The sequence below is a fragment of the Lepidothrix coronata genome, unplaced genomic scaffold, assembly GCF_001604755.1.
Source record: "Lepidothrix coronata isolate B3197 unplaced genomic scaffold, Lepidothrix_coronata-1.0 Scaffold12, whole genome shotgun sequence".
Taxonomy (NCBI): Eukaryota; Metazoa; Chordata; class Aves; order Passeriformes; family Pipridae; genus Lepidothrix; species Lepidothrix coronata.
Genome location: NW_016690192.1, coordinates 7,598,589 through 7,613,708, shown reverse-complemented (window position 1 = coordinate 7,613,708; position 15,120 = coordinate 7,598,589). Strand labels below are relative to the sequence as shown.

The following is a 15,120-nucleotide window of genomic DNA, read 5'->3' as shown; positions in this document are numbered from 1 at the left end:
GGGAGATGAGAGACTCTCCTGACAGAAACCAGACACTGCTGCCCTTCAGGAGCAGCCAAAGACCAACCAGCAGGTTCACGGCACTGGACAGAGGCTGCACTTCCCAGAAAAACACATGGATCTGAGGGACTTCCTGTGGATGGGCTTTATGAGCTGCTGACCTGGTATAACCAGTAGCCCACCCTTAGGAGGGGCAAGGGAAAAACGGGGAATGGCTTCCCACTGCCAGAGGGCAGAGTTAGATGGAATATTGGGAAGGAATTCTGCCCTGTGAGGGTGATGAGGCCCTGGCACAGGTTGCCCAGAGAAGCTGTGGCTGCTCCATCCCTGGGACTGTCCAAGGCCAGGTTGGATGGGCTTGGAGCAACCTGGGATAGTGGAAGGTGTCCCTGCCCATGGCAGAGGGTAGAACTGGATGAGCTTTAAGGTCCCTTCCAACCCAAACCAGTATGAAATGAGGTGGTTTGGGGTGTGAATACCTTCACCTCAGTTTTCTCAGGATATCATCACTGTAGATAATGAAGGCTATTTTCTGTTTGTGTGGTGATACACAAACTGCCTTCCTGCCTCAGCTCCAGCCTTCTTTCCTCTCCTGCTCATGAGCTGGGCTGTCCCAGACCACAGTCTAAGGCAGCCAGGAATCAGCTAGTGAGTGAACATCACCCAGTTCCCATTCCACGTCAGCTCTCAGAGACACAAAGCAAAAAGACACCCCAGAAAGTCCAATTTCTACTTAGCTTAGGAAAGCCAAATGTTCCCCACAAGAAGGATCTATGCAGTCAGTCTTGTAACAAAAACCTGCAGCACCTTGTGCTTCTTTGGTGGCTCTTCAGCAGTCACCTGGGGGGATGTGGGAGGGGACACTTTGTCCCACCCAGCCCCTCTGAGCATTCCCTGCCTGAACACTGCAATTTGCAGGAGAAGTTGTTCTATAGCCAAATTTACATCTCTTTTTCCTGACAAAAGTAACACCATCAATGTCATCTTCTTCCCATAGGAAAATCTGAACAGCTCCAGGATCATTCTATCACCTGATTTTGAACATAAGTAGCACATGGAAATGGAAGAACAAGGAAGACATCAAGGAAATTCACAACATATTTTAATTAAAGTTGTTTCAATCATTCTCATAACTAACAGCTATTAGAAAGCTATTATTTACCATTTTCAAAGCTTCATTTTCAATACTGCATTAAAAAATCCAGAGGAGAAAAGCTTTAAAGCACATTTCCGACCTAATTAAAATAAATCAAAGGCCAATCAGGTTTTTAAGATGGGCTGTTGGGTTGGAAGAGAAGAGAAGAATGAACTGTGCATCTCAAGAGCAGCACCAGGAACCACCCCCTGTGACTTCAAACCGTCAGAAGAAACACTGATCTCTGGGAGAACAGGGAGAACATTTCTGAGGGAGCCCATGGCTGCTCTCACACACAATTACTGACTCCAGAAATCCCAACGGATTTCCCAACAACAGACCTTGACCCACAGGAGAGCCCAGGCTGTGCCACACACAGCCCGTGCACAGCCAGACAGCAGCAGAACCAACCCAACAGCACCAGGGAGACTCCCCAGGAATCCAGATTGAAATTTCCAAAGGCAAATCAAAGGCAAATCGAAGGAGCAATTTGATTTTCCATGTCCTCTTCCATAGTCTTTGCAACATCCAATTCCAAGTTCCTTCTTTAAGCCTCAAGGCTTATGCAAACTGCAAGAAGGGAAAGAAGAGATAATTATGTTCTGCCCCTCATCAACCACACACTTTTCTTCTTCTTTTCATAAATAAGACACATTTTGGCATTAGATTAATTTCATGCCCTGTGCTGGCAAATGTGTAGTTACTGATGATAACTTTTCCTATCATTAAAAAAAACCCAAACAAAAACCCCCTGAAAAACAAACAAAAAACATTAAAAACCAACCCTACACACAAAAAAAAATCCACTGTCTGAAATCCAAACCTGTGGGAGAGAAGCATCAGGAGTGGAATGAAACAGCAGTACTCAAATATTGGACTTACTGTTTGAGAGAAGCTCTTAAAGCTCTTTAATATATTTCAACCCTGCCAGGAAAAATCTGAAGCACACACTGAGCCTTTCTAGGCCTGTGTGAGAGTCTCCCTGAGCCTGACTTTAGCAGGGACGTTCCCATGACTCCAGCATCTGTTGTACCTGAATCCATATCGGTTGAGACTGTGATTGACCGGGACACAAACCTTGTACAGGGAATCCTGACACGGAGAGCTTTAAATCCAAGGTCTGCTTAGCAGTGGCTTAAAAAGGTAAGAATTCCCAGGAGTCAGTCAGTGAGAGAGGGAACGATTCTTAGGGGGTAAGAACCCACTCACCGCAGCCTTCAGGGCCTGGTCCAGGTCAGCCAGTAAATCCTCCTCATCCTCCAAACCCACAGAGAGACGAATCAACGTATCAGTGATGCCAAGAGCTTCCCTCTCCTCCTGGGGCACTGAGGCATGGGTCATGATGGCCCTGCAGGGACAAACACCAGCCTGTTTCCTTTGCAGTAAAGCCTGTTTCCTCAGTAAAGCCCAAACCAGCTGGTTTTCTGCCAGCACCCCCAAAGTTTCACGAGGTTTTGCACCTTTTCTGTGCCACTTGCTGCTGAACCCACAGATGGAAAGAGCTCGTGGCAGTGACTGTAAATGATGTGAAGTCAGGGACTTTAGACTTTCAGGAAAGTACTTCTAAGCTACAAATTATAAATAAGAAGGGGATACTTCAAAATCTGGAGTTAAAAAAGGAGAAAATCCCATTCCTCTTCCTTCCAGAGTTTTTTAGGGTTTTTTTTTGCTCTAAAAGCTCTGTTCTGCATGTGGAGAAGCAGCTGCAGTGAACAATCTCCAGTATAAAATCTTCCGTTTTCTATTAACTTCTGGTTTCTTCTTGTCAAACTGTACCAGATTACACTGAAGGGTTTACTCTCTGCAGGTTTGGATGATATGGGCAAGAAGGTATTTTCCCCTGTGCTCCACCAACCAACTCACAATTTCTTCCAGCTTCTGGAGTGGTTTAAGATTTGCTGTTACTCTAATGAATACCTGAAATGCTTTAGCACACAAAAAGCCATAAATTCCCATATATCTTTTTGAAAAGTAAATTGGCTTTGAATAAAAGAATCTAATTCCATATAAATCCTCTTTTTAGCCTTTTAACCTTAACAGGAGCGGCCAAGTGTTACTAAAATTCCCACAAAAAGTCCTGACAGGGAAAACAAGGCAGTTGGGTGCACGTACTGACCACGCCCTCTTGTGTGAGCAGGGAGCATGGCACAGCTCTTCCCTCCATCCCATCTGCTCCACAATTCCAACACACATGGATTTCTTGGATTGTTTTCAGAGCAACAAATTCCTAAATTCCAGTTTTCCAGTCAAAATTCCTCCATCACTGCACTCTCACATTCACAGAATTCACTCATTCCTGGAGCCTCTGCTAGGTTTGTGCTACACAACACACCATTCTTTCCATTACATGGAAAACAGCTTGGCCTCAGGGACTGGAAATATCTGTGCTGTCCCCCACTAATATTTTGGGGGACTCTGCAGCCTTTTTAGTCTTTGAAAATAGAAGAATGACTTACGGGTGCTCTGCCAGGCTCTCGTAGCCCCCCAGACTCTCAGCCAGGGTAAACACCTACGGGAAAGATGGAACACAAATTAAGAAGGGTGAAAGGGAAGTGTGAAAGAAAGAAGTTAACAAGTTTCCATGGATGCATGGAAAGAGATGTCAAAGAATCATGGAATATCCTGAGCTGGAAGGGACCCACAAGAATCATGAGTCCAACTCCTGGCCCTGCAGACACCCCAACAATCCTACCCTGACCCTGAGAGCGTTGTCCATATGCTCCTTGAGCTCTGGCAGCCTTGGAGCAATGACCACTTCAAGGACATTATGGAAAAAGAATGTTTAGGGGGCTTTTCCCCTAAGTTTTTCTATAATAAGTTTTATTTTATAAATGGTATTAGTGTAATTCAGGAATAAAGTGTACATTTAGCAAGTAAGAGCTACTAAGATTTAAAACAGACTCATCCTGCCCCATCCTTGGAAGTGTCCAAGGCCAGGTTGGATGGGACTTGGAGCAGTCTGGTATAGTGGAAGGTGTCCCTGCCCATGGCAGGGGGTAGTAGAAGATGGGCTTTAAGGTCCCTTCCAACCCAAACCAGTGTGGGATTCTATGATTCTTTGGAATGACTTTACTTTTGGACAAGCCTAGTGACAAACTGATGGTCATCCAAGTCAAAGGGTTTGCATAACTGTCAGGAACTACTTCTCCTGGGACACATTCCCTGATATTTCTTGTCAAAGCTGGTGATCTCCTGTGCCAGGATTCAGTCCCTTCTCTCAGTTCAAAGGATATTTTGCGGGCCAACCATATTTTTAGTAAATTCATTTTCAGTGGGTGACATCAGCTGGCAAGTGAGACAGGGGGCAGAGGGAAGTTCTAATTCACCTCCGCCAGTTCTTACTGATTGGTTTTTCCAGGAACAAAACAGCAAAACCAGTAGAGCAGGGTGCAAATTAACCAGAGATCACGACTAGAAACACATCAAAGGGCACAGGCAGAATGAACACATGGCAAAACAGCAAAAACCTGTTGTTTCGGTCAAATAACAACCAACCATTCTACAAACTGAGGGACTCTCTCTCAGCTTCATGATTCAGGTCTCTCCTCAATGTTTCATTCTCCTGATGAGCACTTTGAAATATTCCAGCAGTGTTACACCAGCCACAGCTCCTCTGCTTCCAACTCCTGCAGGTATTTTGGCAAAAGGCCCTTTGTCAGCTGCATTTCCTGGGCTAACCTGGACACACCTCACCTTGCTGTGCAAACAAACCCTTCCAAGGAGCTCAGGCATCTTTTGTTCCCTCTCATTAGCCTCACATTTACAAATTATCTATTATTTAGAGATGATCATACCCAAAAGATTTGAGGAGCTTTGCAAGTACAGACAGACTCTCCTCTCACCAAGAAAAGCCACTTCCACCATCCCCCTCAGCAGGACAGTCCCAGGTCCCTCTGAGGAGGTGTTTTATTGCCATTTACCTTTAGACTCTTGAGGAAGGCAGTAGCATGTTTGAGATTCCCCTTGATGTAGAAGGCGATCATGCCAGGACAGCCCGTGCACTGGCGCTTCATCAGCTCATGCTGAGGGTGGGAAGGCAGCCCTAGAATTTGGGGAGTCACTTGGAGTGAATGACTCTCCCTTAGAGGTGGAGCAGCTTCCCCCTCAGCCTCTGCCAAGGTGGACACCCAGCTCAAGTCACCCCTGGAATCTGGGGAGTGACTTGGAGTGAACTACCCTCCTTCAGAGGTGAAGCAGCTCCCCCTCAGCCTGCTCCAAGGTAGGCACCCAGCCTGAGTCACCCCTGGAATGTGGGGAGTCACTGAGGAAATTGCCCTCATGCAGAGGTGGAGCAGCTCCCCCTCAGCCCACTCCAAGGTGGACACCTTGGAGCTCCAAGGTGGACACCCTGCCCAAGTCACCACATGAAGGTGACGATGACATGGAGCATCACAGCACCCAAACCCACCCTCTGGGACATTTCCTGCTCACAGGTCCTGCCAACCCACCTGGGAAAAGGACCTTCTCCACCCGGGAATGTGACTCCAGGAACTGGGCAACGGCCAGGGCGTTGTGGAAGTGCTGCTTCATGCGGATGGGCAGCGTCTTCAGCCCCCGGTTGCACAGGTAACAGTCAAAGGCAGATGGGATGGCCCCGAGAGCTGGGGAAGGGAGACAAAATTCCTCAGAGAAAAGGGGCTGGTTTGGGTTTTAGTACAACCGATACAGTCCTAATCTCCAACATTTCTAAAGTTAGAACGTGACAAGTGGGAAGACACCTGCTGCAATCTACCTTCCTCATCTCACACATGTGGGGAGCCAATTAATGAGGTGAATTAACAAGCTGAAGCCTCAGGGGTTCTATTTATTAGACATAATATACCTTTATTGTCTCTGCTGTAGGCAGAGAGCAGGCAGAACTCCATACAGAAATTTATTCCTGACAATTAAGAGGCAGTAAAATGCTCAAAATCAACATATACAAGAAAATTCTGATGTGTGAGTTTAAAAAAACCCCTTTAACTGCAGGTGTGCACAAGGCAGAGACCCTGATGCTTCCAGGATGTGCCTCATCAGTTCTCTAGAAGCAGTTAAGAAGTGGAGACCAGTGTAATTAATTTTATTAAGAGACCAGTGTAATTAAGTTTATTAAGTTTATTAAGTTTATTTTATTAATTTAAACATTATTTTAATTGTATTAAAATTTATTAAAATAAAAAATTATTTTATTATTCCCAGTTCTGCCCATTTGAGCTGTATCTCTAAGCAGAATTTCTACTTGTGTGCATCCCCATGCTCCCCAGCAGGAGCTGGTTTGTGACCAGGATTCATTTCCAGGTATTTCCTGTATTAGTACTCACAATTCTGCAGGAATTTGAGCCTCTCATAGAGATCATCCCGGTTCACTGAGACCAGCCCCATCACCACATCACTGTGCCCTACAAATGAAGACAAGAACAGGATCAGCCATTCCATCTGCTCCAGGGTTCTGCCTCAACCCCTCAGTTTCTCCATCCTGGTGTTACTAAAACCCCAGTTTTGCAAGGGTTGTTCCTGAAGCTCTAGCCTTTCTTCCTGTGCAGACAGAAATCACAAGGCAGATTTGGGCTGTTTCTAAAGCTCTGCTCAGCACTGTCTCCTGCACTGACACTTCCCAGGGCACCTCTGCCACCTGCCAGAACACTGCAGGGACCAGGAATGTCCTGGAGAGAAGCTCCTGGCTCAGGGAGAGCAGCTCCCAACCCACCTCCTCCTGCTTTGTTGTAGCCAAATTAAAGCCAGCATGGCTTTATAATAATAATAATAATAATTCATGTTATCACAGAATCCCAGACTGGTTTGGGCTGGGAAGAACCTTAAACATCACATCCCACCCCCTGCCATGGGCAGGGACACCTTCCACTATCCCAGGTTGCTTCAAGCCCCATCCAACCTGGCCTTGGACACTTCCAGGGATGGGGCAGCCACAACTTCTCTGAGCAACCTGTGTCAGGGCCTCACCACCCTCACAGGGAAGGATTTCTTCCCAATATTCCATCCAACCCTGCCCTAAGTAGGTGTTGAACTCCCACACTCACCGTTCAAGTACTTGGTCGCAGAATTCATACAAATATCAGCCCCCAGGGACAGAGGACACTGAAACAAAATTAAATTCACAGCTCTGATTAATGCCTGCATGCAGCCAGGTTCACTTCCAGCTATCCAAAAAGGCATACACAGCAAAAAATAAGTGGAGAAACTAAAGAAAAACCCACAAAAACTTAACACTTTAAACACAAAAACCGGAGAATGATGATTGAATGTGTGATAAAACCAAAAGCACAGGGAGACACTCTGAATTCGGATAACCACACTCAAATGTGATTTAACAGCACTGGCCCAATTCCCACTGGCTTCAGGGAGAGAAATGGTTCAATCCATCTAACATACAGCTCATAACTGGAAAAAAATAGTTCTATTGCTTAGCTGAGGTAAGAGAAATAATGGTATTTACTCTCTAAAGTGGATTTCCTTAGAAAATTAAGACCTCAACACAGTCTGAAAAGCAAAAAAATTGCATTGTTTTCCAAGTATTGGTGATATTACACTGAAAGAACTGAAAACATGAGGAAAGGAGGTTTTCTTTGCCAGTTGTTTTTCCTCACCTCCCAGCTTTGTTCCCAGAAGCCTTTTGAAAGTGAGACAAAGGTTGATGGGCAAGAGGTTGTGAACAATGTAATTCTTTTAATTAATCACTGAGGGACTTGGTACATAATATAAACATATTCCAAAGAGCAAAGAGCATCAGTGTGTTAAAAGGTAACAAAGCAAGCAGGTCTAAAGACTGCTGAGCCAGATTGAACATGGACATCCATCCAAGGAACATGGGTAACACTCACTCCCAATGCACAGCCAGAATCACCATGGAAAAATGCCTTTTACACTCAATATTGACACACAAACATCTCTGAAATTCTCATTTGCTTAGCACCAGCAGAGGTCTGGAGGGGTTTAACAACACTACCTACTCCCCTCATCAAAATCAATCATTAGCACTGGCACCAGGCTGACCCAGACTCATTAACCAGCCCAGCTCACTTTGTGCCTTTCACACCCCCCTTTCTGAAGTAAATTGTGAATTCTGAACTGAATAACACATTGCAGGGGGGAATCACCAAGCTTCTGGAATGTTCCAGACCAACTGCAGTGCTGCTGGAGCTTAGCATTAACACTCTGTGCAGAGCTCCCTACATTCAGGAAGATCTCAGTACCCTGAACAAAACCAGACACTTTGCCTTTGCACTCTGCCAGAAGGGTGACTTTGGACCTAAAACACAAGAGATTGGCTTGGTCTCCTGGGAAATTTATATGTATATTTCCAGTCCATATTGAGACCAACAAAACTTGGAAGTTTATTATTCTGAAACACTTTTAGAACTTAAGAAAATCTCTTCACTTCCTTTTATCAATATAGAAAAGTTATGTTGGTTGTTATAAACAAAGTTATAAAGTTCTAACTCACATATTCACCAAAATATTGAAGAAATATTGAATGTCTCAAAGGAAGATTGAACCAAGTTTGCTTGTTTTAACTTTTTCTTCCACTACTCTTTCTAGACTATCAAGTGGTTCAGAACGGCGCTTAAACAGCATATACAAAAGAATTGCTATAAAAAGGATAAAGTCAGAAAACAGGACACTTTTTAACAAGCCTGCTGTGATTTTCATCAGAAAGAACCAAAATCCATGATTTTTGAATGACAGATACACCTCCACTGATGCAACCAGCAGCATTAACCTGCAGCTAGAAACAGAGCAGGTGATTTTACATGCAAAGATCAAACTGCAGTTCCTTGGTGCTTCCCGTTTGAAAATGTCTCTTGAACTACACTGAGCGATGGGATAATGGTGAACACACCTGGAAATAGGGAGACATGAAGGTGTTGTCCACTGCCAGGAGAACATCCCCGTGTTTATGTGCCACATCTGCACAGGTACGGATGTCGATGACCTTCATCATGGGGTTGGTGGGGGTCTCGATCCAAATCAGCTGCACAAATCCAACAGAAACCACCAGGTCAGAGATTTTCAGTGCTGCTGATGCCCCTTGGGTAAGTGAGAAGTGCTTTCAATGATAATTTATTGAGTGCCAGCTTCCCAGAGTGAAAACAAGGTTTCCCTGCTGGAGCAAAGGAAGGTTCCTTAGGAGAGGTGATTCCCCACAAACTCAACATGGGAAGCACAGCAAAGCTTTTGCAAATCCAGGTTCATCCCACCTGGAGAAGGCCTGACAGAGCCAGAACAAAGTCATTATGCCCAAAGGTCTGAAACACTTCCCTGGAGCAAGGGATTATCCACTCCAGTGCCATGGAGCACCTCCAACTCTGAGCTCAGTGTTCCCTCTGCTCTTTTTTACCTTTTCCCTCCTCCTCTCTCTCTTCAGGGTGTTTCTTTGTCTTCTTAAAATGTTTTCCATGAGGCAGCACAAACATTACCACATTCCCTGGTGGGACCAGCAGTGCCACAACCCCTGCAGCCCCTCAGGTCAACACAGACCAAATTCAACACGAGCAAGAATAAAACTATTTAACAATATTAATTTCCCTCTCCCCTACCTTGGTCTGTGGTGTAATTGCAGCTTCCAGGCATTTTGGTTTTGTGCAGTCAACAAAAACTACCTTCAAACCAATTTCTGAGGCGATTCTCCTGAAGTATCTGTTTGTGCCTGAAAAAAATCCAAAATCACAAAATGAAACAACTTCCTTTGACTTCCCTTCACTGCTCTCCAGTCTTTTGTATCACCCAGGGAAAGTCAGGAGGGCACAGCTTTGTGCTGCTCGTAAATGACAAATGAGTATTGTTTTTATTTCCAAAAACGTTTAAAGATTGTTGTAGTTTTAATTATCATGAAAAAGTAATAATGGGAATATGGGATCAGAGTGATTTGTGAAGTATTTGAAATCAATGGGGTTTTTTTTTATCAGAAAATTAAACAGAGAAGCATCAAGGAGAAGACTCCAGAACTGTGTTTATTATCATTCCACTAAAAGTGGTTCTTTCCTTCCTATCTGTCTTTGGAACCTTTCATTGAGAAGATTAAAAGAATCCAGCAGCAAACAGCTGATCAATAGATGTGCAACACACTACCTGGAAATACTGACTGGATTAAAAATCAATTTACTGGGTGTCTCTGCCAAGGTTATTCCATATGGACTCCTTTCTGTCCAACAGCAGTTTGCCATCAAAGCATGGAGGGATGGAATATTGAGATTTGAGGGTTTAAGGAAACACTTTTTTTATAACAAAAATATGAAAAAAAATCAGGGGAAAACCAATAAAATTATCTTTGCAAAAGCCACCCCAGGTCGAGGCTTTAAGGAGCAGGTGAACAAGTTTTGCTTGAAAAATACCCCCCTGAGCCCTTTAGAAGTGAAGAACTGCCCATGTGCTCTGGTTAAATGATTGACTCAGTTGTGGTGAGAGCTGTGAGCTAAAGGAGCAGAGATTCCTGCTGTCTCCAGCTGCAGTTGGAGAATACTATCTGGTATGACAGAACTTCAGTGTGAAAAGCAAATGTGTGTGTTTGGATTTGATGTGCACAAGCACAGAGAACTAACTAGCAAACACTCAGCACTTCTAGGGGAAAGAAAAGTAGATTTCCAGGTTTTCCAGCTATTGATTGGGAAACCTGCCTCTAACCTTCCCTTGATAACACAGCAGGTTGGATCTCTCTGTGCCAAGGCCTTGGAAACGCCAGCCCTGCTGACCAATGGAACAGAGGTCACACACCAAGGTACTGTCACATCATGTCTTACCAGCATGTTCCTCCTCAGGAATTCTGGGTGACCTAAACCTTCTGAAGGACTTGGCTGAGGTGGATATCCGTTTGGACTGGGAGTTGTTGATAAATATGATGCAAGATCAACACCTAAGAGTGGGCTGTGGCTTCTCTGAAGTGTTCAGAAAGCATGGGGACAACAGAGGGAAGCTGTGCTTTGGGAGGAGATGGTGGAACAGTTGTCTGGAACAGTCCAGACAAAATGCTGGTTGGTAAAGGGTCAAACCTAGGGAAAGAGGGTCCTGCTCTGCAAACGAACCTGTGCAGCACTAAGATGTTGCTATTTCCCCTCGAGCAAACATGTATTTGTTGTTACATATTTTTAAACTTCCATGTTGTGCCAATGAAACATGGCACAACAGTGCCTGAATTTCTAACACCCAAATCAGACAGGAGTATCTGTGTTCTCACAAGGTGAAAAGGCTTTGAAGAAAAGGGGAATTTCAGACAGGTCAGTTCTATTTTATCCTTTGCACAGTGAAGATCAAAGCCCCCGTGGTGCTGTACATACCTCCATAGACATCATCCATGCAGATGATTGTGTCCCCTGTCTTCAACAGGTGACAGATGTTCAGAAGAGCTGCTAAGCCCGAAGAATAAGCTAAACCTGGAACAGAACAGAGTAAGTGGCAGACAAGCTGTATTTGGTGTGATACAACCTGGTTAGACCTGCCTTCACCTCCCTCACTTTGTCTCTCAAAGGAACCTGTTCTGTCACTCTCACTCTCCCTCACTTGGTGAGCGGAGCCAGTTAAAGCAGCAGCTTGATTTACACAGCTTGGGACCAGGATGGACACTGGTGCCAGACTGGGAACAGATTGGGATCAGGGGCTGCCTGCTCCCCCTCCCCTCTGCATCCAGCACTGCTGCACAGGGATGGATCAAGCTTAGCTCAGGCATCAAACACAGTGAGGAAGAACAACAGGAAGCCCAGGGATTGAGCTGAACTTTCCAACAATAACTGCTGGACTCTGACACCATAAAGCAGCTTTTGCTGTGATAAGAACTGTGATCATGGAATCATGGCATGGTTTGGGTTGGAGGGGACTTAAAGCTCACCCCATTCCACTCCCTGCCATGGGCAGGGACACCTCCCACTAGTCCAGGTTGCCCCAAGCCCTCTCCAAGCCACGAATTACTCACTGTATTTGGCTCCATCAAGGGCGGCCACAGCCTTTTCCAGGCAATCCCGAGTTGGGTTCCCAGACCGGCTGTACTCATATCCCTGGGGTAGGAGTGAGAGACAATGTAAGAGAGAGCACTGGGAAAGCTTTAGACAATACTACTTCCAGGTTCCTTCAAGAGCCCTCACTGGGGGCATCCAGCTTCTCCCAGAACAGCAGGAGGGTTTCCTGGCACAACAACTGGGCATCTACACCAGCAAAAGCTGTCTGGGGGTGCACTGGGGGTGCAGCCACATTCTCCTACTTTTTCCTAAACATCTATCTGTGGTCACTGTTGGAGAAAAGGTCTTGGGCTGACACAATCCACTCACTCTCAGATCCCAAAATGGGTCAGGTTGGAAGGGACCACAGTGAGACATTTGCTCCCACCTCCCTGCTCAAGCAGGCCATCCCAGAGCACATGGCACAGGATTGTGTCCAGAGTGTTCCTGAATATATCCAGGGAGGGAGACTCCACAACCTCTCTGGAGGGACTTATCAGGGAAAATTTTCCCATCTCCACCACACTCAGCCTGAGAGATGGCACAGGGCCAACTGTACCTGTCACTTCCTGAGAGCCCAAACGTGTCCCTGGCAAGTTCTGCAACTCACTGCTCCAGCTTTTATGGGAATTCTGGGAAGATTTAATGGGGAAAACCACTCCTGCATGCTGGATGCAGCAGTTACAGAGAACCTGCTGAGCACCCTGGGATTTGCATTCTTTGAGGACTCCTGTTTAATGACAACTTCCTCATGCTCTGGAATCCCAAGGATTGCTCCCAATCCTCCAGCAAAGCAGGAACACCAACAGCCTGTCATCAGGACTGTGGATACAGCAGCTGACTCCTTCTGAAGACTTCTCCAGCACAGCTGCCTGCTCCCAGGCATTCCCAGCTGAATTCTGTGTGGAATCAGGGATCACAAGGCATATCCCTTCTGCCCAACCGTCCCAGTTCAGCCTGTGGCTTTGGAGCAGATCCTGGTTTAGGAGGGGCAGATTTGTGCCATGGCCCATCAGAAACTTCGGGATAGGTCAATGCAAACCTTCCCAGTAGTTCCTATGGGGCAGCCACAAAATCCTTATGAAATATTTCCTTCTGTTTGGAAGGAAAACTAAAGCAGCCTCTCACACGACATGTGTGAAGGAGAACACAGATTCTGCCTGGGCCCTGCATCTGGAAAATGGGCAGGTAAAGCTTCCGAGAGTCCTGGCTCTGTGTAGTCCATGGAGCTGGGCAGCAGCATCCCTGCCCCTGCTCCCCTTCCTCCTCGTTTCACGTGGAAATCATTCCAAACTCTCTCAGTTCCCGGGAAAACACAGTCACAGTCTGGGTCAGGCTGGAAGGGACCACAGTGGCTCACCTGGTCCCACCTCCCTGCTCCAGCAGAGTCATCCCAGAGCACATGGCACAGGATTGTGTCCACACAGATCTAGAATATCTCCAGTGAGGGAGACTCCACACCCTCCCTGGGCGAAACCACCGTTTCCAGCGGGGAAAAGATGCTCCTTTTGTCCAGAAGCTGCCACGTGGGAAAACATTTCCATCGGGAGCTCCCTCCCCTTCCCAGGGGCAGCCGCTTCCCGGACCTCCCCACGCCGGGCCTTCGGGGTCCCCCCGGTGTGCCCACCAGCTCCAGTGCCCCCGTGGGTGTCTCGGTACCTCCGAGGACGGCTCGGTACCCCCGCGGGTGCCTCGGTGCCCCGGGGGTGACCCGATGCCGCGGTGGCGGCCGCACTCACCGCGTGCTCGCCGGGCGCCCGCTGCTTGAAGGTGGTGGAGAGCGAGATGGGCGGCACCACGGCCCCGGAGCGCCACTGCTCGGGGTCCTGCCCGGCGTGGATGGCGCGGGTGGCGAAGTGAGGGAAGGGTGGCAGGAAGCCGCTCTCCATGGCCGCGTGTCCCGTGTGTCCCGCGTATCCCGGGAACTGCCGGAGCCGCGGCGGCACCGCCGGGGGCACGGCGAGGGCGGGGCTTCGGCGCGGCCTCCCATTGGCTGCGGCGCCGGGGGGCGGGGCCAGACCTGCAGTGGCAGCGCCCGCCCGCCGGGGGGAGCTCGCGAGCCGGGATTGTCCCGATCCTGGGGGATTGTCCCGATCCACGGGCGCCTTCCCTGGGAACGGAAAAGGGAGCAGTGCTGCCTGGATCACCTCAGCATCCGGGAAGAGGTAACCTCAGTACCAGCACACCCTGAAGCGACCTACGAGAGCAAAGCTGCGGAGAAGGATCTAGGAGTCCGAGTTGTCCCTGAGCCAGCCGTGTGTCCTGGAGCCAGGAGGGACAATGGGTTTCGGGGGTGCCTCGGGAAGATCATTGCCAGCAAGTCAGGGAGGGGATCCTGCCCCTCTGCTCAGATCTGTGGAGTCACATCTGGAGTGCTATGTCCAGTTCTGGGTTCCTCGGGACACAAGGGACATGGGGCTCCTGGAGAGGATCCAGCAGAGGCCACAAAGATGATTTGGAGCCTGGAGCATCTCTGATGAGAAGAGACCTGCAGGAGCTGGGCCTGGTCAGCCTTGAAAAGAGACACTGAGAGGGGATCCCCTCAGTCCATACAAACATCTCCAAGGGGTGTCAGAGGATGGTCCCAGACTGTGCAGTGGTGCCCAGCGACAGGACAAGGAGCAATGGTCATAAAAACACAGGAAGTTCCATCTCAACATGAGGAAGAATTTCTTTCCATGGAGGTGGCAGAGCACTGGAACAGCTGCCCAGGGAGCATGTGGAATCTCCCTCTCTGGAGACATTCCAAACCCACCTGCTCCAGGTGACCCTGCCCTGACAGGGAAGGTTGAACTGGGTGATCTCCAGAGGTCCATTCCAAACCCAGCTATTCTGGGATTTTGTGAAATATCTTATTAATGTGTATAAATATCTAAAGGAGGGGTGTCAGAAGGTGGACCAGTCTCTGCTCCGGGGTGCCCAGCAATGGGACAAGAGGAACAGACAGGAACTGATGCCCAGGAAGTTCCACCTGAACATGAGAAGAACTTCTTCCCTGTGCAGCAACCGAGCACTGGGACAGATTGCCCAAAGTGGAGTGGAGTCTCCTCACTGGAGATATTT

At 47.5% G+C, this 15,120-nt stretch overlaps 1 protein-coding gene across 1 annotated transcript; it reads right to left on the bottom strand.

Moving 5' to 3' along the window:
- Nucleotides 1–1,080: 1,080 nt before the first annotated feature.
- CTH (cystathionine gamma-lyase) lies at nt 1,081–13,995 on the bottom strand. Its single transcript, XM_017805756.1, has 12 exons — nt 13,797–13,995; nt 12,036–12,117; nt 11,404–11,499; nt 9,670–9,779; nt 8,973–9,104; nt 7,153–7,210; nt 6,436–6,513; nt 5,584–5,736; nt 5,056–5,177; nt 3,592–3,644; nt 2,345–2,483; nt 1,081–1,705 (listed from the first exon to the last, which is right to left on the bottom strand). Exons 1-12 carry the CDS (start codon nt 13,944–13,946, stop codon nt 1,697–1,699), a joined length of 1,182 nt encoding a protein of 393 aa, XP_017661245.1. The 5' UTR covers nt 13,947–13,995; the 3' UTR covers nt 1,081–1,696.
- Between the last annotated feature and the right edge of the window lie 1,125 nt (nt 13,996–15,120).

Coding starts and splice junctions, on each gene's coding strand:
- CTH (XM_017805756.1), bottom strand. CDS start 13,946: ATGGAGAGCGGCTTCCTGCCACCCTTCCCTCACTTCGCCACCCGCGCC. Junction 6,514..7,152: donor TGCGACCAAGTACTTGAACG/GTGAGTGTGGGA, acceptor CTTCATTTGTAG/GGCACAGTGATGTGGTGATG. Junction 5,737..6,435: donor GCTCAAATTCCTGCAGAATT/GTGAGTACTAAT, acceptor TCCCTTCCCCAG/CTCTCGGGGCCATCCCATCT.